Source organism: Capricornis sumatraensis, chromosome 8, assembly GCF_032405125.1.
Source record: "Capricornis sumatraensis isolate serow.1 chromosome 8, serow.2, whole genome shotgun sequence".
Lineage (NCBI taxonomy): Eukaryota > Metazoa > Chordata > Mammalia > Artiodactyla > Bovidae > Capricornis > Capricornis sumatraensis.
Window position 1 is genome coordinate 99949063 of NC_091076.1, and position 24336 is coordinate 99973398.

The 24336-nt window shown below is 45.8% G+C and overlaps 1 protein-coding gene across 1 annotated transcript in view; it reads right to left on the minus strand.

Annotated features, from left to right (window-relative positions):
* Positions 1 to 8791: 8791 nt before the first annotated feature.
* Positions 8792 to 24336, minus strand: part of FOXK2 (forkhead box K2) — a 51298-nt gene continuing 35753 nt past the window's right edge. Inside the window, exons 7-9 of the mRNA XM_068977008.1 lie at positions 23036 to 23332; positions 22611 to 22820; positions 8792 to 11978 (exon numbers count right to left, since the gene is read on the minus strand). Of these exons, the coding sequence (XP_068833109.1) occupies positions 11782 to 11978; positions 22611 to 22820; positions 23036 to 23332 (704 nt within the window). The 3' untranslated portion in view covers positions 8792 to 11781. The remainder of the gene's footprint in view (positions 11979 to 22610; positions 22821 to 23035; positions 23333 to 24336) is intronic.

Here is a 24336-nt window from a genome sequence, read left to right on the forward strand (position 1 = left end):
CTTCGGGGGTGACGTCTGTGACTCTCAATCGCATTATTGGGACCATTCTTTTAACATTTCACAATTAAGAATGTCAGGATGTACTATAATTGCCCAAAGATGCCTACTTGTATTTTTCGCTTTTATAAACATTTTGGAAATGGAAATCCTTGTGCATACATGTTTACACACTTGTCCACCTATTTCTTTGGATACTAGAACTGGAATTGCCAGGCCAGAGCATCTATATGTGTAAGATGTATCATGCCTGCCATGATTGTGTCAACTTCAATAACCAGCACCTCATCCTCACCAGAAGGCTCTGAGCACAAGCTTTTTAATCTTTGATGGAGAAAAAAGATCTCTGATTTTTAGCCAGGTTGAGCGTTTTGGAATACATTTGCTGGCCATGTGAAATTACTTTGTATATTGCTTACTCATGCCTTTGGTTATTTTCCTGTTGGTGTATTTTATTTATAAGGACCTTAATCACCCCATGTCATTTTTTTCACTTTGTGTTTGTTTCAGTTTGAGGGGTTTTACGTTGCTGTGTATCTTGAATCTTTACATAGTCTTGATTGCTCAGCCTATTTCCCTTATGGTTTCTAGTATTGGCTCGTGATTAAAACGCTTCTCACTGGGTTCAATGTACGGGTCTTGTTTTCATCCTTCAGTCTGGGTCTGATTGCCCAGCATGTAATGAGGAAAGGGCCTCATGTTTCTGCACCAGATGGTCAGGCACTGCTCAAGCCAAGGGTGACTCAACCCCTCTTCCTGTGCCAGGTTGTGGTGTCTCATCCACCTGAGCGCTCTTTTCTACTCTGGATGAAAATTGCGCAGTTGCCCTACTATAGTCCCATCTACCACCTGATGCGTTTATCACCCGGGGACTTCCTGCACTGCTCCATGAAGAACTGTGTTCTGGTTATATGGCTCTGGGGATCTCAAGCATTCCCCCCCCCCGCCCCCCAGATTAAAGCAAATGGAATAATAGGTAAAAATGAAATTTTAGTGGAATTCCAAAAACTCAAAAATGATTGCTTCTGTTTCTGAAGAGCTGAGGGACAGAATGTATCAGGATGTGCTAAGTATTTTCTCCCCAGCGGTAATGTAATGTCACAGAGAACACAGTAAGCACTGTCATTCACGTTTGCTTGTTTTAATGGCAAAGCCATTCAGCCTGTGTGGAAAGAAGCTGTGAGTCTTCCTTTTGTCCTTCCCATGTCCTCTGTTTCAAGAGGATAAGAATTGTTTTATGGAATTACAGCTTGGAAACTATGGTATGTTTACATTTGGTTTTCTTTGCGTTTATCATGCACAGGGCTTGCTAAGCTGCTTGAGTCGAGATTTATGTGGGATTTCCTAGCTGTTCCCTCAAATAAGCCTTCTGCTGTTGTCTCTTTCTTGTTGGGATTCCAGTACACATGCATAACACCTTCTGTTATCTCACTCGATTATTAAGGCTGTTCATACAGTTCTTCAAGTATTTTTTCCTGTTTAAAAAAATAGGATCATGTCATTGAATACCACTAAAGGACCTATTACTGCCCACTCTTCTTTAAAGACTTTACAATATACTTTAAACTTTAGATGAATCTAAAATTAGTTTCTAATCCTTAACTAAGCTTTTTCATTTGCTCACGCACGTGAACAATTTTTACATCCTTGTGCATACATATAGTACAGGAGTTAAAACCTTTGGTCATTCTTCCGTTTGGATCTTCTCAAAGCAGGTCTTCGTCGATTTTCTTTTCTTCTGTGTACTAGTCATAGTAAACTGTGTCCTAGTACTGTGGGCTTGTATCTTGAATGTTGGAAATGGTATGTATGTTGTGGATTCTGTTACGTTTCTCTGAAGATTGCAGGGTCTTTTCACTTTAAAGCATTTCAGGGCTCTGGACCCACCTGAACGGTGGTGCCCCGTAATGCAGCTGGGTGGGGTCGAGAGGAGAGGAGGGCAGATGAGCTGCTGAGAGCACCGAGTCGAAGGAGGTGTGAGTGCTCAGCTTCATGCTGCTGCAGATGGGTACGTGGTTTTGTAAGATGGTTTCCTGCTCTGTTCACATGGTGAATCACATTGATTTCTGAGGGTTCAACCAACTCTGCAATCCTGAGATAAACCCCACCTGGGTCATGGCGCGTTGTCCTTCTCTTGTTATTCAGATATTATTAGTTATTGCCAAATCTGACTTGCAGTATATTTAAGGATTTGTATGTGTATATGTGTATGAGAAATACTTGTCTGTAATTTTCTTATACAGTCCTTGCCACATTTTGGCATCATGGATTTCGGGTTAGTAATTTTATAGTTTTGGCATCCATTTAAAAAGTATTTATACCACAGCCACCAAAATAGAAACATACAGTGGATTTTTACAAAAAAGATCTGTGGCAACACCTAGTGAAATTTATATATATTTTATCTGTGAGAAATGTCACCATGAATAAAGGCTGTTTTCACCTAGGCGTCTGTTCTGATTGTGCTGCCCACAGATGCTGGCAGAATATCATAGACTCTGTGTAGAGTCCTCATCCTGGGTCATCGAGTACCGTCTGTGTGACGGTGAGTTTGTCTTCTGGGGGGTGTGAACTGATGAGGGCTAGTTACCTCAAAGGGCCAGTTACTTTCCTGGGCAGGTGCTACAGAAGAAGATATCTTGATCTCCAGAGCAGACGTGTGACTCCAGAAAATCACAGTGATTCCTGCTGTTCTGACACATACAAGAGGGGCTGGACTTGGGTCTGCCACGCCCAGGGGACAGCGTCTGTGCTGACAGTGTCTGTCTTCCCAGTGCCTGCTGGACGTGGCCTTGAGATTGCGGATTGACACCGCTACCAGTCCAGCCCTGAATAGTCAGACCATCTTAACACTGTGAGCAAGAATAAGACTTTCCTAACTACTACAAACTACTTTTCTAATTCCAAGAAGAGAGTGGTCTCCTGTTCCTCCATTGAAGAGCTCTTCAAGTTAAAATCATTCTAACATCCGCTCTTTTGAAGGTCAGCCTGTGTCTTGGAGGACACCATTCAAAGCCTTCCGAAAATGGTCCACAAGGGAGGATGGAACAGCTGTCAGGCACCTGAAGTACCCGCCAAGCAACCTCACAGCTTCAGGGAGATTAATTCCATTGCAGCCCAGTCGGGATCAAGACTGGGGGCAGGGGCCAGATGTCTGTAAGAGGTCAGGCAGTCTCCCGAATCTGCTCTGTACACAACGACCAGTATAGTCTGTTTTGATTGAGGCTCCAAAGAAAATCCAGCTGGAGCCATTTTCTATAAAATTCCTCTTCAGGGTGCTTTCAGTTGTGATGTGGGGAAGGGCAGACACACACAGCCTTTGCATCCCAGTTTCTGCAGTCATTTCAAGGCCTAGGTGTGCCTGACTCGGTCACATGCAGCAGCCACCTTTGGGGCTGGTGTTGAGCAGATGAATTTGCTTCCTCCTTTAGCAAATTCCCCAGGGATCCTGGGCAGAACACGGGTTAAGCTCCACTCTCCTTTGCACTCCAACCCCTGAACCCTTCAACCCCTTGTTTTGCTCAGCAGCTGTGTTGGGTCAGATCTTTAAGCTCATCACATATTTTTCACCCCCACCTTCTTCCAGGTAAAACTTTTAGAAGTCATACAGTATGCATAAAATAGACCATTTAGACCAGTTTACAGAGCACAGTTCACGGCACTGAGTACCTATGTTCACAGTGTCGTGCAGTTTCCCTAGTTCCAGAACCTTCCATCATCCAATACCGAAGCCCCCATTCTCCCCACCTACAGCCTCTAGCAAACACAAACATCCTTCCTTTCTCCACTGATCTGTCCCAACCAGGGTTAGGACTTGAGCATATTTAGCGGGGAGGGGGTACAGTTCAACCCCCAGCATGCAGTCTGCATCTTGAGTCTAGTCTTCATTCTGTGGGAAATGCCTCTGAGATTCACCAGTTGTTTCAATAGCTTCTTCCTTTGATTGCCAAGTGGGGCTCCACTTAACAAGCATAGCTTGTTTATTCCTTCACCTACTGAGTATGTTTGGAATGTTTCCACATCTGGGTGATCACCAATATTGCTGCTATCACTGGAGGGCATCACAACAGCCCCCTGGTCATCTGTGTCTTTTCCTTGGTCGTTCCAGATGGAGTTAATCTGCTAATTTTTTTCTTTGCAAAGAATCAGTTTTTATTTCATTGATATTTTTCTTATCCCCCTTTTCAATTATATTGACTGCTGTGGGTTTAGTTCATTCTTTTCTAGTTTAAGGTAGAACTGTAGATGACTAAATTCTAGGTTTTCTCTTCTATAAGCATTTCGTGCTATGAAATTTCCTATGAACTCTTAGCTGTTTTCACAAATTTGATATATTTCATGTTCATTCTGCTACAGTTTTCTAATTTCTAAGACTTCCTCTTTGAATCATGGATTATCTCAAAATCTGTTGTCTATGGGACTTCCCTTGTGGTCCAGTGGTTAAGATTCTACACGTCCACTACAGGGCACAGGGGTTTAATCCCTGGTCCGGGGACCTATGATCCCACATGCTGTGTGCTGTGCAGATCAAAAATGAAGTTTTTTCCAGTATCCGCAAACATTTGAGAATTTTAAAAATACCTTTATTATTGATTTCGTTTGATTTCCCTAATTGTCAAAGAGCATACATACTATGTATGGTTTTAATTAAATCTTGTAAAGATTTGTTTCATTACCCAAGATTTGGTATATATTGGTGAAATGTCCCATGTGCATGTGAAAAGAATGTGTATTCTGTTGAGTAGAACACTCCGTCAATCACAGTTACATTGACTGGGGTTGCTCAGGGCTTACAGACTTGCTTTCTGTCTACTTATTTATCAGTCACCTAGAGCTGAGTGTTGAAGTGTCAAAATGTAATGCGGATTTATCTGTTTTAGTTCTGTCAGCTTTTGCTTCATTTAATTAATGGTGTTTTGAAGAATTGCTCCTCTTATCATGACACAGTGCCATTTATTGGCGATAACTTTCCTTGGTTTGAAGTCTGCTCTGTCTGAAAATAAAACAACTACTCCTGGGAATTCCCTGGCGGTCCACTGGTTAGGACTTTGTGCTTTCACTGCTGAGCGTTCAATCCCTCGTTGGGGAACTAAGACCTCATAAGGCACGTGGTGTGGCCAAAACAGAAAAACTACTCTTACTTTGATTACTGTTAGCATGGTTATCTTTTCCTGTTTATTTACTTTTAATCTATATGAAATGTCTTCATATTTAGTTTCTTGTAGACAACATATAGATAAGATCCTACCATATTATTGTTGCTTTTCCCCTCCACCTTGGTTTCCTGTTCTCTGCCTTGTGTTATTTCAAGAAAAATTTAGCATTCCATTTTAATTTGCCTATTGGATTTTTCCTTTATCTTTGTTATTAGTGATTGCACCAGGGACTGTGGCACAAAAAGCTAGCTTTTCAGTCTACTTCAGAATGTTTTACCATTTCAATATAGAAATCTAGAGACCTATAGGCCTTTGCCTTCCTCCTTTACACTGTACTTTCATCAATGCATATTATGTATATACACTGAAAACCCTGACAATCTTAAACCTTTTACATTGGAAGGTTAGGATATTTTAAAGAATTTAAGAGGAAAAACTATTCTATTTCCCCAAATATTTACCATTTCTGTTGATCTCTTCCTTCATTCCAAGGTTTCTCTCTGCTATTACTTACTTTTTGCCTGAAGAATGTCCTTTAGCATTTCTCTTTGAGCGTCTCTACTGGTTAGGAATTCTCTCAATTTTCTTTCATCTAAGAATATCTTTTCATCTGCACTCCTGATATTTTCTATGGATATAATATTCTAGATTGACAGTTACTTTCAGCCCTTTGAAAATTTTCTAGGCATATGGCCTCCATGGTTTCTGATGAGAAATTTGTATTCAGATTACTGTTACTCTGTATGCCACGAGTTACTTTTCTTTGGCTGCTTTCCAGATAAAATGTCTTGTTTCATGGCCAGTGGTAATGCCTTGACATGGTTTTTCTTTGGGTATATCCTATTTGAAACTCTGTCAATCTTTAGAATTATATCTGGGACATTTTCAGGCATTAATTTAAAAAATATGTTTGAAGCATTGATGTCTTCCTCCTCTTACCGGAAATTCACTAAGCCAGTGTATATTAGACCTTTTTATATTATCTCACGGGTCCCTGAGCCTAAGGTTTGTTTCCAAGCCATCTTTCTGTTGATCCACTGGACTTTTTGTTATTATTATTTTCGTTGTTGTTATTTTTAAGTTCTGTAGCTCTTGGTTCATTTCAAGAGCATCTGCCTTTACTTTGGAGTTTGGTTACAATAATTACAGCCATAGAAAGCTGATGTCCTTTTCCAATTATTCCAACATACTTCAACTGACATGTTAACTTTCTTTCCCCTTAAGAGATTTTCCTGGCACAAAGAGATTTTTGTGCATTCTGGACATTGTTCGTTTTATGAATCTGAGTCCTGTTTACATCCTCTAGTGAATGTAGAATCTTTTTTTTTTCTAAGCAGGCAGATAACCTAGCTAGATTCAGACTAAACACGTTGACCTGCCCTCGGTAGGCTGTAGTTTGGCGTTAGTTGTTTGCCAAGCTCTGCAGTGCTATCTGGGGCCAATCTTTATGGGAGTTTGTTCAATTAATAAAGCCTTTGCTTTGCTTCCTCAAGGTCAATTCCAGGTGTGTGCAGCTGAGGGTGAGCCCAGAATGCCATACTTAGCCATAGGGAGTCTTTCTCTAATGTCCTGTCTCCCAGGTACCCTTTTCTGGCCTTTGGCTAAAAAGCTGTGTGTGATGTTGTACACTTCTTGGGGCCAAAGAAAAGTACTTCTACCCTCCCCCTCCCTGGCCTTCTCTGGACTAGAAAGGAGTCCCCTTGCCTGGCTCCTCTTCTGAGTCCTCAGTATCTCCAGGGCTACTGCTTACAAATAGAGTTTTGTGACACCCCTCCCCATGTCCCACAGGGGTCCCCCCTTTCCTCATGGGGAGAGGGCTTCTCTTGGGTATTCTGTTCATTCCTAAGATGCAGCTCTTATATTCAGGCTGTCCTGGAGTCTACACTAGGAGACACAAGGGGGAAGAAAAATTCAAGAAAATGGTCACCACACTGGTGGTTCTTAGTTTCAATACTCCTGCTCCTGTTTCTTTTATCAGAGATGTGATAGATGCTTTATTCAGCCAATGGTTGAGACATAGGGAAGAGTGTGGGACCTCAGGACATTTCTAAAATCAGAAATTTTGTGCCTGCAGCTTTAGTCATCTCATCGGAGGTCACCTGAGACCCATGTTAAAATCTAATTTTGTACTGCTGTGCATATAAACGTGGAGGAGAGGTTGCGAGAGACGTGTCACGTTAGCACAGTGTTCCACAAAGACCTACGGGAAGTGCTGGCCAGCAGGCCACCATGGAAACCACTCCAAACTACGGATTCCTTTACCTTCCATGTTCAGGCCTCAACTTACTATATGGTGACCACACAGAGTCATGACACGCCCCAATGCCTGCCCTTCCTCCTCCTGCCTGGGCTGCGCCACACTGTATGCGGGATCTCGGTTCAGTGACGAGACTGAACCTGTGCCCCTGGCAGTGGAAGCGTGGAGTGCTAACCACTGGGTGCCAGGGAATGCCCCTCGATGTCTTCCTTACAGACAAAATATGGCCTGAATGTGGGCCTCCTCACAATAGCTTGGCTTTTGCTACATGAAGAAACTCTTATCAGTTAACTGAATTGTTTCCTATACCTAAAGGCTTCCTTCAACATCTTTCCTAAAAAGTATGTAATTAATTTGGCTGCGCCGGGTCTTAGTTGTGGCATGCGAACTTAGTTATGCCATGTGGGACCAAACCAGGAACAGCAGCCAGGCCCCCTGCTTTGGGAGTCTTAGCCAGTTGACCACCAGGTCAGTCCCTTATAACATCTTTTCCTTGGGTAAAGGTAGGTTATTCTCTAAGATACCTGTCCCCTCTTATTTGACTCAGTTTAACTTCAACAAGGTGACCCTAATAACTATCGGAGTAGCTTTTCCTGAGTGAGAAGGGGGAGGTAAGACCTAACACATCCTAAAGCATCTATTAATACAACATGGACAACAGATCCGAAAAAATATTTAGGGATGCTTCCGTTAGTTGGGAAAGACTGTCTCAGTACATGAGGAACAGTTCTTTTATGCTAATATGAACTGTTTTTACATTAGGACATGAATGTCAAGAACAAAACTCCCTGTGAACTCTGTCCTTGAGGTTCAGTTATCTCCCAAAGAGGCCTTTATGGCGTCATTTCAGTATTCCTTTCTCCTCCTATCCCTTAGGACATCAGCAATCTGTGCCACAGACTTTTCGGTAGCTGGACAATCTAAGTGTTAACAGTGACTTGGGGACTGGAGTACCCGTGTGCCTCTAAATTTAGACACAATTTCCATCTCACGGGAGAATGTATCTCACTCAGGCTCAGGAGCAAATCAGAAGAAATGGCAGCTACACCATAACCTCAAAGTTAGTTTTAAAACTCCGACAGGATGGATAAAAGCCAGCGAGTCTTTGTTAGCACTGCCTGTGACCCAGCTCCCTTTGCCCATGCAGACACTCAGTGCCCCCTCTCTCCTGGTGGAGGCAAGGCGCCTGCTCTGCTGTTGTCACAGCAGTGTCTTGGCACAGGCGCTCCAGTGCTACCTAGGCCTTTGGCGTGCTCGGAAAAGAGCATATAAAAAAGCAGTGCCTGCTTAAGCTTATCAAAATGACAATGATACTCTGTATTCAATTAAAATTAATAAAAATATTTTATTGAATTTCAGGAACTTGGTACTTTTAAAATTTCAAACCTTTGCACACAAATCAGCACTATCCTTTCTAGAATAGTGGAGGTTAGGACTTGAAGATTGTCACTTGTCTCCTTGTAGTCACATAGCACAGAAATCCCAAGTCCTGACACGCCCCACCCCCTTCCGACCGTGGCCTCGCCTACTCTGCTGTTCTAGGAGAGGACGATGTGAGGGGTGATGCATTTAAGGAGCTCAACTGTCTGAGTGGAGACTCCACGGACACGAGGGGAAGATCAACCCTAAATCATGCGCGGACACCCTGGGATACGCCACATCACTTGGCTCACGTGAGAGTTTCCCTTTTGTACTTTTGTCTGGTTCGGGGCGGCGCTGCTGAAATGAAGTCTGTCATCCCTGAGGGAGCTCGGAAGTTTGGCAAAGGACAAAGCAGAGACTTTCTGAAATGACTCATTTAGGAACCACCAGTGGACTGCTGGGCGGGAGTTAAACGCAATGTGACTGCTGACATAGCACCAGGCATCAAGTGGGGCCACAAGGACACAAGCTCAGTGACTCCCAGGTGTTGAAGGGAATTCACAGCTAAATTCAAACATTTTAAACTGCCCAGGACATGGACAGTTAATCTATGTCTTTCCCCCCTGCCTTTTCCTTGATATTCTTAAATATCTATGTGCCAATGAATGAGACAAGACAACAGGAAAAAGGAAAGAGAACGCCTTGCCTTTGAAAAAGACATGCTTTAGCTCCTGGTAGCAAAAACTATCCTTCTCCCTTTAGATTTGAAAGCAGGGTACTTTTCTTACCTATAAACCCAGCAGAAATCCCTCCAAACCCCAAAAGTCTACATTTTAGGCTCAGAAATCATCAACTGATAGACTGGGCTTACACAGGGCAAGTCTACCAGGGTCTCTCAGGGTGGTGGTGGAGGTGGTCTCCTGGGCAACACACGAGGCATCTGCTTAGTGTGGCCTGAGCCGTCTCCCTCCCAAGGTGGTCTTGTCCACTCACCTCCCCAGAGCTCCCGGCCAGGGGGCTGCAGTGGCCCATGACTGGCGGGTCTGGAGCACTCAGTGGAGTGACCCGACCCCACAAACAGGACACAGCACATCTGAATTATTTTTCAAATTGCAAACCTTCTGTGTAAAAAGACAAATAAAAATATACATTCCAAGGTATCTGTACAGTGCCTGGGAGATGCAGACAGACAGCTACCCTGAGGTGCTCTGATCCGTCCGTGCTTCAGTCTGCAAGTTAGATTTTGCTACTGTCACACACGTGGTCTCATTCACATGATGGTTTTGTTTTTATTTTTTTAAATGGCTGAGTTATAAATCCAGCTAGTGTGCAATAATTTCATAATTTTAATATGCATTATCTGCAATAACATTGTGACAGCTCCATACCGTGGATTGACACACAATACTTAGAACAGATTTATCATATTTGGTCTTTAGGTAAATAATAAATGTTTTAAAATTGCCTAAATATACCATTCTGAGCCATTTCATTCCACCAGGAAAATACAGGGTTTTTTTTTTTTTCTTTTTTCTCTCTTTAAAAAAAATTAAATACCAAAATAACTACATTTAAATAAATAACGTTATGATGATGACATTTAAAAATTCACAATAAGGCCAGAGCCCTCTTTCTGTTTGCATGCTGCTCAGCTCTGACCCCAGAAACCTCTGGAAAGGTGAGTGGCTTTCTTCCAGAGAAACGCAGGCTGAGGCCGAGGGGGCCTCCGACTTTTCATTCTCTCACCTTTGTTTCCTTTTCTCTCGCTTTTATTTTTTATAGGAGAGAGATCAGCCTTAGTATTAGATTCAGTTCTAAAAGGTTGAGGGGAATTTCCTATTACAAATCAAAAAGCAACCTAGGTGTTTCCAATGCTTACCGGACGGAGGGTGCTTGCTTCCCAGACCCTTGTGTTTACAGGCAGCTTCTGTTCCACCCCAGCAGCTGCTCCTGCCGTGAGTGGGGCAAACCGCAACATTACCGGGCGGCTGGCCGGCTGGACGATGCCAAGAGATGGCGACGGCACCTAGAATAGTGAACGCGTCACGGAGAAATCTGTGGCCTTTGTTTGAAAAAGGTGTGATAAAAGGTTGAATCTTTTTTCCAAATGACGAAGTAACAGTTCTGTCGTTTTAAACATACACAATACGTAGGAGATTTGTTTTACTCAGAGTGGAAAATTACGCCAGGGACAAAGTCAACACAAAGAAACAAACAACAAAAAGTAGCAAGAAAGAGAAATGGGTAAGTGCAGCTCCAGGAGCCTGGCAGCGCTTTCCGTCAGGGTTACAAGTGGCCCGCGGGTGTCCGTCTGTATGTCCGTCCTACACATGGAAATGGAGGAGGATTAAATTCATCAGGTAACTGCTCTAACATGGGAAATTTGCAGATGTCAAGTAGCTCCATCTGACTTAAACAGGACAGACAAAAGTAAATCATTCCATAGGCTGAAAACAAACAACAAAAACAAACAAAACTACGTTGTTTCTTCTCCCCAAATGAAATCCACACAAAAGGTCCTGTGTGATTCCAAAATTTCCAGAGTAGAAATGGAGTGATCTGAAATGTCAAAGACCCCATTATTTTGTAAAGAAAGAAAGTACACCTCAAAATATTCTAATTCCACATGTGAACAACAAAATACTGTCTTGTCTACTGGCAGCGGGCGGTGGGGTGGCTCCGGCCCAGGCCCAGCAGGTCCGCTCGCACCGGGCGTGTCCTCCCTGGGCAGGACCGTGAGTCTCTACTGGGAGCTGAGCTGAACACTGGGCGGGGAGACATGCCGGAGCCCGGCTTTGCTGTTTGTGGTTCTGATGTTCAGGGGTGACTTCAGTCTTTTAACTTAAGGAGTTTTAAGGCCACCTGGGTTTGTGTTTCCAGTGCTGAGGTGAAGTCCAACCGCAGGGCCCTCTACCCACCGAGGGAACACGCTCCGAGCGTCGGTGAGAGGCAGTGTCTCCTTTTGGCACCACAGAGTTGACGTTAAAGTGAGAAATGCTCTCCCGGCTGCTAGTTCTGGACGCCCTTCTCCCGCGTGGCAGCCGGCGGCGCGTCCACACTCAGGGCGATGACGAGGCCCTCGCCGTCCTCCGTCTTGGCCCGCTTCAGCTCCGGCTGCTCCGCGGGCTCGCCGCTCTGGCGCTTGGTGGGCAGGGAGGCGGAGGCGGAGGCATGTGTCGCCAGCATGTGCAGGGGGCTCGCTGCTGCTGCGGAGAGACAGTGGGTCAGAGCCTGCGCGTCTGGGCGGACGCTTGTCCCTGCCAGGCCCCTGGGCATCAGAGACCCCACCTCATGTTAACTGTGCGAACAGCAAGTCTTTCTGTGAATGCACAGCATCTGTTTATTGCTTCCAATAGTGGGCTGCCTTGCTGAAGTGGGAAGTGGGGAGGGCGGAGGCCTGAGGCAGATGGCTTTACTGTTTTGGCCAAGGGGCTGCTGCTGGCTTCTCCTCGATGCAGGGCCCCTGAGCCCAGGAGGGGACTGGGTTGTATCAAGCTAAGCCTGCATCTGAGCCACATCCTGCTCCAAGTCTGTCAGGGGAGGGACCTCCAGCGAGCCCTAGGCTGGCTTCCCCATACCCCTCCACCCAAGCCCATCCTCTCTCTGGTCTTCATCACCGAGAGGCCCTTCCTCCACCTGGACTCCCGCTGGCACAAGGGCCTCCTCCACCTCTGATCACGCCTGCCTCATGCTCTGCATAACCAAACCGCAAGGGATGAACCGAAGAAGGTCATCCCACACCTAGAAGTGCTCTTCCTCCAAGTGGGAAGGCAGACTGGGCCTGGGCTATTTACCACAGCGGGGGTGGGGGTGGGGCAGGGTGTGTGCTGGAGGAGCGACCTGGAGAGGCAGCATCCTGTCCAGGAAGACCCCTGCCCCCCTACCCAGTCCCTTTGCGCCCAAAGGGAGGTTTAGGACCGTGGCAGCAGGCGGCCATATGGAGAGTGACGTGCACACGAAGACCCTGAACAGCGACCTCATCTCACGAGCAGGCCCGAGTCCCAGCAGGGACGTGTGTGCTGTCTCGCCTCCCTGATGCTAGTAACTTGATGTTACCGCTGCGGTAGCTCATGACAGTTTGCTCTACATGTTGCATAAGCATAAGGGCTTTACACCAAGCTTTATGACTAGGTCTTCTAATAGATCGCTTTAGCTAGCACAGGGGGACGACAGAATTTCCTCCCAAGAAATGGAACTTGAAGCTAAGTGAAGAGACGGGGGTAGGGGGCAGTCTGCAAAATGGAACAGATGGGAAGCCACAGAACACACACTGAGGTCAAAGAAAGGGGAGTCCAGCACCGCCAGGACTCCAGCGCCCCCGTCCTCAGCTCCAGGTTCAAAGCCATTCCACTTAAATTCCCGGTATGCTTTTGCATAGGAAAATTCATATGATCGTGTCTTCAGGGAACAAAGGGGCTGGCAGCTGGACCTGGTTAACATGGGGCTTCCAGCCATCTCCGCTGTCATCTCTTGAGAGTGACTGCTGCGTCACTTTCAGAAATAAGGACCCGTGTGGTGCGGGGGCAGCACTGCAGTGAAGCCGGGTTCTTCAGGACGCACACATCACTGCTGCAGTCCATGCGGAGTCAAAGCCCTGGCAAGTTTGGGAGACGTCCCACAAAATTCTGGCTTGAATAAAATTGCTGTTTCAGGAGGATGTAGCAATGATTCAGAGCAGAATGGAGCTAATGGTAAGTCAGGACAAATCGGAGAAGGCACCCCCTCCCCACCCCAGTACTCTTGGTACTGGAAAGTCCCATGGACGGAGGAGCCTGGTGGGCTGCAGTCCATGGGGTCGCTAAGAGTCAGACACGACTGAGTGACTTCACTTTCACTTTTCACTTTCATACACTGGAGAAGGCAATGGCAACCCACTCCAGTGTTCTTGCCTGTAGAATCCCAGGGATGGGGGAGCCTGGTGGGCTGCCGTCTATGCGGTCGCTCAGTCGGACACGACTGAAGCGACTTAGCAGCAGAAGCAGCAGCAGGACAAATGGCCAAAGCCTAAAAAATTATGTGACTGGAAGAACAGGTTGGTGCAGTGGGGCAGGGCAGCAAGGCCTGCTCTATGGGAGGTGTGGCTGTAGGTGGGGCCCGGGCCCCAGATTCTCAAGCAGGCACAGTGTGGTTCCTAGGCCATGCTGAGCAGTCTTCCACTAACTGATCTGCAAACCCTTAGGAAAGGTGACAGGAAAGGAAAGGACCTGGGCAGTGAGGGAGCCTGAGAGTGGGCAGAGAAGTCTCAGAAGGAAGACGGCAAAGGGGCACTGGCGCCACAGCGAGCAGGTGGGATGCCACCTAAACATGCGTGTTGCCCCAGGGACTCCACACCCAACCCACACGCCCCAGGACTCCACATCCAACCCAACTGTGTCACTGCCCCAGGACTCCACATCTAACCCAAACGAGTCACTGCCCCAGGACTCCACATCTAACCCAAACGCGTCGCTGCCCCAGGACTCCACATCCAACCCAAACGCGTCGCTGCCCCAGGACTCCACATCCAACCCAACTGCGTCACTGGAAAAACAGCACAACCATAGCCATACTGGTGAGCCGCAGGTGTGGGCCCGGGACTGAGGCCTGGGTTGAGAGCCTGCCTCACAGCCAGACTCATCCCACCTCTCCGCCCCTCCGTGAGCAACAAGCATAAAAATGTGGCCTCCCTGTGCCCATGGTGGCAATAACCAGAGCTCAAGGCACCTGCCTGGAAAGACAGGCTTCCTTTTCTAAGGGTGGGAGGGTGGCCTTGATGACACACTACACTGAGGCCGCCACACAGGTGCCCACCAAGCAGCAGGAGCACTGTGTTCCTGTTGAGGTGCCTGGCCCTCAGTCACGTGGTGCCTCAGCAGGAGAGGGATTCAACTCCAGGGTCACCTTTCAAGGGGACGCCAGGCACCGTCCTGAGCCCCCACGCTCCCCACCCATCCATTAGCATACTCCGCATACAGGCAGAGGCCAGCAGCTACACTCTGGACAGTGGCAAAGCCCCCAGGGGCTGTGAACACCTGTCTCCGTCCTGGCCCCCAGCCCGCCTGCTTCCCGCAGTAGGCCTGGCGCTATAGGTCTCCCTGCCCGTGCACCATCCTGCATGGTTTCCTGGCCGTGTCCTGGGGTGTCCTCCCCACTCAGGCAGGGGCTCCACTCCTGTCTGAGTGTAACTCATGCACAAATTTCCTGCTACAGCCCAGCACCGCTGCTCCTGAGAGGTGCCTTACACAGCTGTGAGTCAATCAGAGCCCCAAGCTGAGCCAGACCAGACGGCACATCAGGCTGGCGGCTGCTGAGCCACTGTCTCAGGAGGAACACAGGGTGGGGCTTGTCAGCTGATCGACACATACCCTGTCTTATGTGTTTTTTGATTAAAGACACCTCAACCTATACTGTTTATCCATTAACACAGAACTCATGCCTGTATTTTCCCCATAAGGCACATCACAACCTTCATGCCTAGAATACTCCAGGCCTTCTCAGAACCAGGCCCAGAGCCCACTTTAAACAGCAAAACCACCACCAAGAAGCACAAAACATGGAACACACGGCCCTCAGCAACAGTGGGGGCTTCCCTGATGGTCCAGTTAGTTAACCTGCCTGGCGATGCAGAGGACACCAGTTCAATCCCTGCTTCGGGAACATACCACGGGCCGTGGGGCAGCTAAGCCTGTGCACCACCGTCACTGAAGCCCACTCCCTGGAGCCCGTGCTCTGCAACAAGTCACCACAGCAAAGAAGCCAGCACACCATAACCAGAGAGCGGTCGCCACTCGCAGTAACTAGAGAAAAGGCCATGCAGCAACAAAGACCCAACACAGCCAAAGAAAAAGTAACTTTAAAAAAGAAAGAAACAGTGGGAAAGACACACGTTCATAGCGGGAGCTGAAACAAGGGGATGGGTGCTACCACACCCTGCTCTACTGGGAGCCAGCATGCCGAATTCAAATACCTTGCTGCTCTGCACAAGCCTGCAAAGGACTGTGAAAGTGCAGAGTGTCGACTTGGGAGTTATAAGTAAATTTCAGTGATCTGCAAGAAATCTGCAAACATGGCATCCAAGTATGGAGGCTCAAGTGCATGTGTGGGACCACCTCCCAGGGGTCCTGCCAAGCAGCAGCTTCACACCAGGTGGGCGCTGCAGGCAGAGGCGGAATATTGCCCCGGAGGTGATGCCACCTCAGTGCTAGCCTGGCTGCGCCCCCAGGTTCTGGCCCAAGTCCAAGCAGCTCCTGCCCGTGCACCAGCAGAAGGCCATGCTGGTCCCATGGGCGCCCTGCCTGCTCCATCCACAACCTACACGTGGTTCCCGGAGGAGGCCGGGGGGAGTTGAGAGCACACCACTGGGCAGACAGCCCAGGTTTCCACAAAACCCTTTTGCTTCCTCAGCACCAGGACCTGGACCCAGCGAAGCACAGGCTGGAGGCCGGCCAGGGCCAGTTTTTGTGAGATGGGAACAGTACCTGTGAGCATGGCAGAGGCTCTTTAGGATGACAAGTGAAATGCTGCTCATAGGGGAACACTGTCAGCAAGGTAAAGACTCCTTTCTTCCCCAGACCACCACCCCACAAGCTGGAGGTCAAGGGCAGCAGAATCTCCACAAAGGTGGACTGAATCTGTGACCAGAATTGTGGTCCAGTGCAGAAGAGGCTGAGAAGTGACCTCAGCATGTTGGGCTTTGGGGGGAGCAGTATGACTGGCCCCAGAAAGTGCCAAGAGGAGGTTCCAATACACAATGGCCTGAGCCTGACTTCCAAGTTCATTCTACGAGGCCAGCACTACCCAGACACCAAAGCCAGCCAAAGACCTTATGAGAAAACTCAAACCAATATCCTTGATGAATACTGATATAAATATCCTCGAACTAAATACTAGCAAACTGAATTCAATAGCATATTAAAAGGATCACACACCATCACCAAGTGAGATTTATCCCAGAAATGGAAAGGGTGGTTCAACATATAAAATCAACTAACAGAATACACTGTTTTGACAGACTAAAGGACAATATAATAACATGTATGATAACCCACAGTTAGCGTCAATGCTGAGAGACTGGATGCCTCTCTCAAAATCAAGGATGCTCGTTTGCCAACACTAATCCACACTGTACTGGAAGTCCTACGGGCAGCTGGGCAGGAAAGGGAAATAAAAGGCATCCAAATGGGAAAGGAAGTAAAACTACCTCTACTGGCAGATGATGTAATCTTTATATACAGAAATTCTAACAAATCCACATAAAGAAACCCCCAAATAAAAAATTCATATAATCAGCAAATGTGCAGGGTACAAGATCAACATGCAAAAAAATCAGTTGTATTTCTATACAGTAGCAATGAACAATCTCAAAAGAAAATTATGAAAACAATTCCATTTAGAAAAACATTCAAAAGAAATAGGGAGAATTTTAACCAAGACTTAAACACTGTAGGACTTCTATAGTGAAAACTATAAAGCATTGTTGAAGAAATTAAAGAAGACCTAAATAAATGAACAGATATTTCATGCTCAAGGATGAGGGAACTTAATATGTTAAGATGGCAATACTACCCAAAGCAATCTACAGATTTAATGTAATCCTATCAAAATTCCAATATTTCCCCTCAGAATTGGAAAAGCTGATCTTAAAATTCGTAATTCCTGACCCCAAAACTTCCTACCAAGCTACAGCAGTCAAAACAGTGTGATTATGGTATAAGGACAGACATAAAAACCAATGAAATAGAACCAAGAGAAATAAACTCATACATCTGAGGTCAACTGATTTTCAGCAGCGGAGCCAAGACCATTTAACGGGGAAACAACAGTCTCTACAACAAGTGGTCCTGGGAAAACTGATCTCCACATGGAAAATATGAAAACAGGCGCTTGCATGAGATACAAGAATTAACTCAAAATAGATCAAAGATCTGAATGTAAGAGCTAAACTCTAAAGCTCTTAGTAGAAGAAAACACAGGGGAAGGTGTAGGTCTTCATGACCTGAGGTCTGGCAGTGAATTCTCACCAAAAGCACAAGTAATGAAAGGGAAAGAAACTGGACTTAATCAAACTTAAAAACTTTTGTGCGTTAAAGATACTATCAAGAAAGTGAAAAGACAAACTCACTGAATGGAAGGAAATATTTGCAAATCATATACAAGTATCCTCCCTACACCCTTCTGTAAAAGTTTCCTTTATGCCACTTTGCTTTCATGAAATAACTACATCACTACCCATTTTCGCTAATGGAAAGAAATCTAAAGAGGATTTTCACTTCTATGCAGAAAGGGGAAAAGCAAAAATAATGTTTACCACTTGTTTTGCAGCAAGCCATTAGAGTCAGCAGCACCCCAAGCAGTGAGTGGCACAGCCAAACTCCTCCCCAGGAACCACACTCCATCTCGGCATCAAGACAGCAGAGCTTTGAACTGTGTCTGTGAGCATGTGTGCTCTATCTTGACTCATTTTGTACATCCGTTAGCTAGACATGTTCTCAGGTTTCACGGGAACTCTCTACTTTTGGATAGCAGGGGATACCTGTATCTGATCAGGATCTAAGTTTCTAGAATATATAAAGAGTTCCTATAACTCAACAACAAAGACAAACCCACTTTAAAGACAGTGTAAGGATTTAGACATTTCTTCAAAGATGCTACAAAATAACCAACGAGCACATGAAAAGATGCGCAATGTCATCAGTCCGATGCTCAACATCATTAGTCACGAAGGAAACGCAAAGAAAAACCACAATTAAGATGACCATGATCAAAAATAAAAGGAGAAAACATCAAGTGAGGTTGAAAAATAGAACCCTTATACATCACTGAGGATGGAATGTTAAATTGCTGTGCCTGTTGTGGAAATCAGTTTGATGGCTACTCAATAAAGTAAACACAGATTTACCATACAACTCAGCAATTTCACTTCTAGGTATACACCCAAAAGAAATGAAAACAAGGATTCAAACCAATACTTTACACGAATGTAATAGCATTATTCCAAATAGCCAGAAGGTGGAAACAACCCAACTGCCCACCAACTGATGAATGAGTAAACAAAATGGAAACACATTCAGCCAAGGAGTGATGCACTGACGCACACTGCGACATGCACGAACCTCGAAACGTTAAAGAGGCCAGTTAACAGAAGCCACAGTTCTTATGGTTCCATTTACAGGAAATATCCAGCACAGGTAAATCCACAGAGACAAAGTAGATTAGTGCTTACCAGGGACTAAGGTAAGTGGGGAATGAGGGGTAACTGCTTAACAGGTATGAGGTTTTCTTTTGGGGTGATGAAAATGCTTTTCAACTAGTTAGAGGCGATGTCTTCAAAATATTGTCAATGTGTTTAATGCCACTGAACTGCATACTTTAAAATGGTAAATTTTGCATGTATATTTTACCTCAATTTTTAAAAAGTACATATCATTTGAATCCTAAGGAGAAAAGAATTTGTTTTTAAAACTATAATAATGGTATTGTGCTTATGTATTAAAAGAGAGTTCTTATCTTTTAGAGATGCATGCTCAAACAGGGAATGACATACCTGGGTGGGAGCAGACAGGGCAGGTGGGGAATATGAACAAGGTAGGCTATGACCTGATTTCCAGAATGTCTGTCATTTTCCACAATAAAAAGTTGAAATATCAAACCTTCTGATTTTCAAAATTCATTAGTAACAGGCACACCTCTCTCAAGAGTGATTTTCAAGAGTAAAAGAGGCCACAGCTGGGTCATACAGCATCCACCCAACACCAGTTTTCAGGAAAACCACCATCTCCACTTGCCCACACAATCTTCCTAAAGCTGATCTGCCACCTCCTCCCTCCTCCCCTTTCTTAAGAGCCCCTCTCTAAAGCCACTCAACTGTGCTGGTTCGGGAATGAAAATGTCAAGATGGAGCCTGAAACCAAGGAAGAGTGAAACCACTGGCACTGTGAACCTCAATTACTACTGACTAGGTAGCAAACTCTTCTGGACCAAGTGATTTCTAAGTGAAAGACTGAGACTAAACTGACGGAGAACCAATAAAATTTCCCACTACCAGATAATTTAAAATAGTTTTTGCTGAAAGATGACTAAAACTGGAAGGAGTTTCAGCATTTCTTCTATCCTTCCTTCTTCTAAGTAGGAACAAGGTCTCTGAGGGCTGACCCAGCACTTTCCTTACTGTTGCCAGCAGTGATCATCAGTATAATTGTGTGGTTTTCTTTAAAGCCCAGATGTATTGAGAAATGCATCTTTACTAAAAATGAATGAATGAATAAATTGATTTATTTGACCATGCCGTGCAGCTTATAGAATCTTAGTTCCCCAACCAGGGACTGGACCTGCTCCCTCAGCAGTGAAAGCTCGGAGTCCTAGCCACTAAACTGCAAGGGAATTCCCAAATACAATTTTTAAAGAATTAAAATTTAGGTTTTAGAAGGACTGATGGTGAAACTCCAATACTTTGGCAACCTGATGCGAAGAACTGACTCATTTGAAAAGACCCTGATGCTGGGAAGGATTGAAGGCGAGAGGAGAAGTGGACTGTACAGGATGAGATGGTTGGATGGCATCACTGAGTCAATGGACATGAGTCTGAGTAAACTCGGGGAGTTGGTGATGGACAGGGAGGTATGGCATGCTGCAGTCCATGGGGTCCAAAGAGTTGGACACAACTGAGCGACTGAACTGAACTGAATTTTGGTTTTGAACAATTCTTCAGTTACAACAATTAATAAGTGAATCCTTATAGTCACAGATAATTAAATCTTTAATATTTCTACATTTTGCTGTTGCAGAGAAAAGACGTACTCAGTAAATGACATTCAATCATAAAGTATATGGCATTAGCACAAAATCTGTGGGGGGGCATGGGACTTAGCCATGAGGATGCATGAGCCTGCCTATCTGTGTACTGATATATGGGTGAAGTGAAAAGTGAAAGTCACTCAGTCGTGTCCACCTCTTTGCAACCCCATGGACTATACAGCCCATGGAATTCTCCAGGCCAGAATATTGGAGTGGGTAGCCTTTCCCTTCTCCAGGGGATCTTCTCAACCCAGGGATTGAATCCAGGTCTCCCACATTGCAAGTGGATTCTTTACCAGCTGAGCCACATGGGAAAAGTGGGTATCAAATCAAGACAGTATTCAGAGCCAGGAGCACATTTAAATGAATGATGTGTTATTTTAAAACATCAGTAATGGGAATTCCCTGGTGGTCCAGTGGTTAGAACTTTGTGCTTTCACTGCTAAGGGAGAGGGTTCAATCTCTGGTCAGGGAACTAAGCTCCTACAAGCTGCAATGTGCAGTGAAAAATAGTAGTAATAAAAATTAAACATCAATATTTTTAATAGTGGAAAACTTAATTACTTGCTTATTAAATTTATGAAGAAAAATTTTAGATACCAATTTAAATATGTGAAAGGGACACTCAGTTTTTTAAACTCCTTAGACAGGTAGACATAAAAGGTTCCTGATATGCACAGTGCTTCTTGGAAGGTCTGCAACACGTGAGAAATGTGCATTCTTCAGCCCCAGGCCAGATCTGCTCAACTGGGGACTCTGGGACAGAGCCCTTGAGTGATTCTAAGGCACATGATGTCTGGGAATCACTGGCCCACACCATGTCTTCATGACTTAAGACAGAGAGGAACAGCTCAGACCAGAAATGGACCGTCCACCTCAACACCATCTGCTTCCAGCCACGCCAAGGGTCACCAGGTCTGCCACATCTGGACCACCTGTGACAATGAAGTTACTCACAGAGAAAAGAAAAATGAGGCCTGAGCAACTCTTACTTAGGAGACACATGGCTTGAGGAAGAAAGCATTTTAAATGGGCAACTGGTTGCAAATTTCCCAATTTATCCACAGGTGGCATGTTATCTATTATTTAAAAACAAAAAACTCTCGGTGGTTAATCTTCCCTAGAAAACATTACAGATCTTGTCTGTAATGTTACAATAGAGATCTGCCTACAGATCTCTGTTAAATTCAGGGAGCAGCAGGGGGAAGTGGAATCACATGAGGTGTCCCAGGTCTCCATCCCTTAATAGCTCAGTAAGGATTCAGAGGTCAACACAATCAAGCCTTCTGTTCCCCACCCTCTTTCAGAGAAACTATCTCTGGGCACAAAGAGCTAGTTTGAGCCAATAGCTTCTGATTCTACTGCTTGAGGTCCTGCAGCTGAATCACAACAGCCGACAATGTGGACAGCACGCACTTTACATACCTGAGTGAAAACCCACTGCTAAGATGTCTGCACACAAGCTCCAAGGACCCAAAAATCTTGAGTTGACTCAACAGCCAGCTGGACTCCTACCCTTCACACTGCTCCACGGAACTGGATGGAAGGAGGTTCTCTGTTTTCTGATTTAAAAGCCAAGCTCCCTTAAGCTCATCTATGTCAGAACATCCATGTGGAACCATGTCAACAGGGCTCCTGAGGGCCTTCAGAACAAAGAGCACAGCAGATACTCTCAAGCAGCCCCTGCCCCAGGGGAGGGCACTGCCTCTGGAGTCAGCTGAGACGCCCCCAGGGGGCAGTACGAAGTCAGGGTCCACCATCCAGCCGCCAGGCTGTTTCCAGGCCACACCTAGATGGCTACGAAAGGCGGGAGTGTTTTCATCTCTCTAGGTACTTAGAAATGCTTTCCTCTTCAGATAGCTCCTCCAATGGGAATTACATGGGAGCCAATTCCCACAGCTACTTCCCAGCTACTTCCTATTCCGTTTCCAATAGTTTAGAAATGCAAACATTTCTTCAGAAAAAATAAAAATGAGAACTGTAACAGAACGAAAACCTTGAAAGGAGAGCAGAGGACCTTCACTCACGTTACTGGCACCCAGTTACCCACGGGGGACACTGCTTACCATTGTTGACCTGGCCGTGGACAGCGGCGGGGATTGGCACCACGTGAGTCCCGTTTTGTGTTACAGTTTTTATTGGAAGCTGGTGCTGACCTAGAGGTGCCTGCTGCACTATGGTGACCGTCTGGACAGGGGTGGTCTGTGACGTCTGAATGATCCGGCCAGCAGCACCTAATGTGGCATGGCTAATCGCAGGGATAGGTTCTACTTTCACTAAATTCAAAGAAAAGAGAAAAAAAATGACATCAACTAATATTACTGGGTAGCTTACAGAACTCTCACTAATTTAAAGCAAAGCAAACCAGGTGGTGAACATCCCTGCTCCAGCATAACGTTACGTAACATGTTAGCAAAGGGTCAGGTGAACGAGGCTGGCAGGTTTTTAAAAGCTTGAAAAACTGCCCAAAGCGACTGCCTCTACTGCTTACCTTTTACTTCTCTGTGGTCTCCATTCTCTTGTGGCTCCGCCTTCGGGGGGGCCAGCACAGCTGCCTGAGTGACCACAGCCTGTCCTGCGACGGTGTATGTGTTTGCTGGGGCCAGTCCAGCCACGCTGGTGACGGACACCGCTGGGATCTGGTGGACGACGTGAACCGTCTGCACCACGGGCTGCTGGGAAGTCGAGGTGGTCACAGGGGCGGCGACAGTGTAGGTGACAGGCTTGATCGTCGGTGGCAGTGGTCGCTGCACGGCGATTAAGACGGGCTGACTAGACAGAGGTGAGCCTGCCGAGGACGGGAGCGGAGGTGAGGCTCAGGTATCCCGAACCAACTAACTGACCCCTCAGTTGCAACCTACAGGCTGATTTAAGAAAACAGGAGGTAGCCCCTTTCATCTGGTAATAATGCAGTCATTCACAATGAAAGAAATGATATATTTAATGGGGATAGTTAATGTATATCTAACTGCTAAAAATGCAATCTCTGCTTTGTTCAGATTTTCTTTTCTTTGGCCACACCTTATGGCATGAGGGATCTTAGTTCCCCAACCAGTGATCGAACCCATGCTCCCTGCAGTGCAAGTGTGGAGTCTTAACCCCTGGACGGCCAGGGATGTCCTTGTTCAGATTTCTTCTAACACTTCTTCCCACAGTTCTCGCCTCATGAAAAAGAAAACATCAACACAGGATATGGGAAGGAGCTGCCCAATGAGGCCTGAAGGAGGGGGCCATGCTCCCTGGTATCGAAGTCTCCATCTCATGGCAGGTGTGGAGAAGCGGGAAGCGTGGAGACAGAGCTGTCCGCCAGCAGCCCTGCCAGCCTCTGCTCTTTCTGGTTTGGGCATTTGGGCTCCAGCAGCAGGAACTTCAGATGGGGGCTGGCAGGGGTTGTTGCCAGCATGGCCAGGAACTCCAAAACATCACAATGCACATTTTGCCAACCAAGTAGGAACCATAACAGAATTACCTTGAACACATTTTCACACTACCTTTTTTTTTTTAATTCCCCAGGGCACACATTTTTATTCCACATTACAACTTTGTATGTACACTAGGAAATATTCACCTACCTACTAAATAGACATTTATTTCCTGACAGTGTCTACTTTGTCTAATTTATGTTATTTCTTTTTGAGGGAATTCTTTTTCATAAACTTATGAATGACGAAACAATTGAGAAACAGGTTAATTCTAAAATTCTTCAGGTACCTACACATACGAGTCACAAAAGAATGTCAACTGATTAGGAAAAAAAAAACAGAACACAGTGCAGTTAGCTTCTCAGAGCCT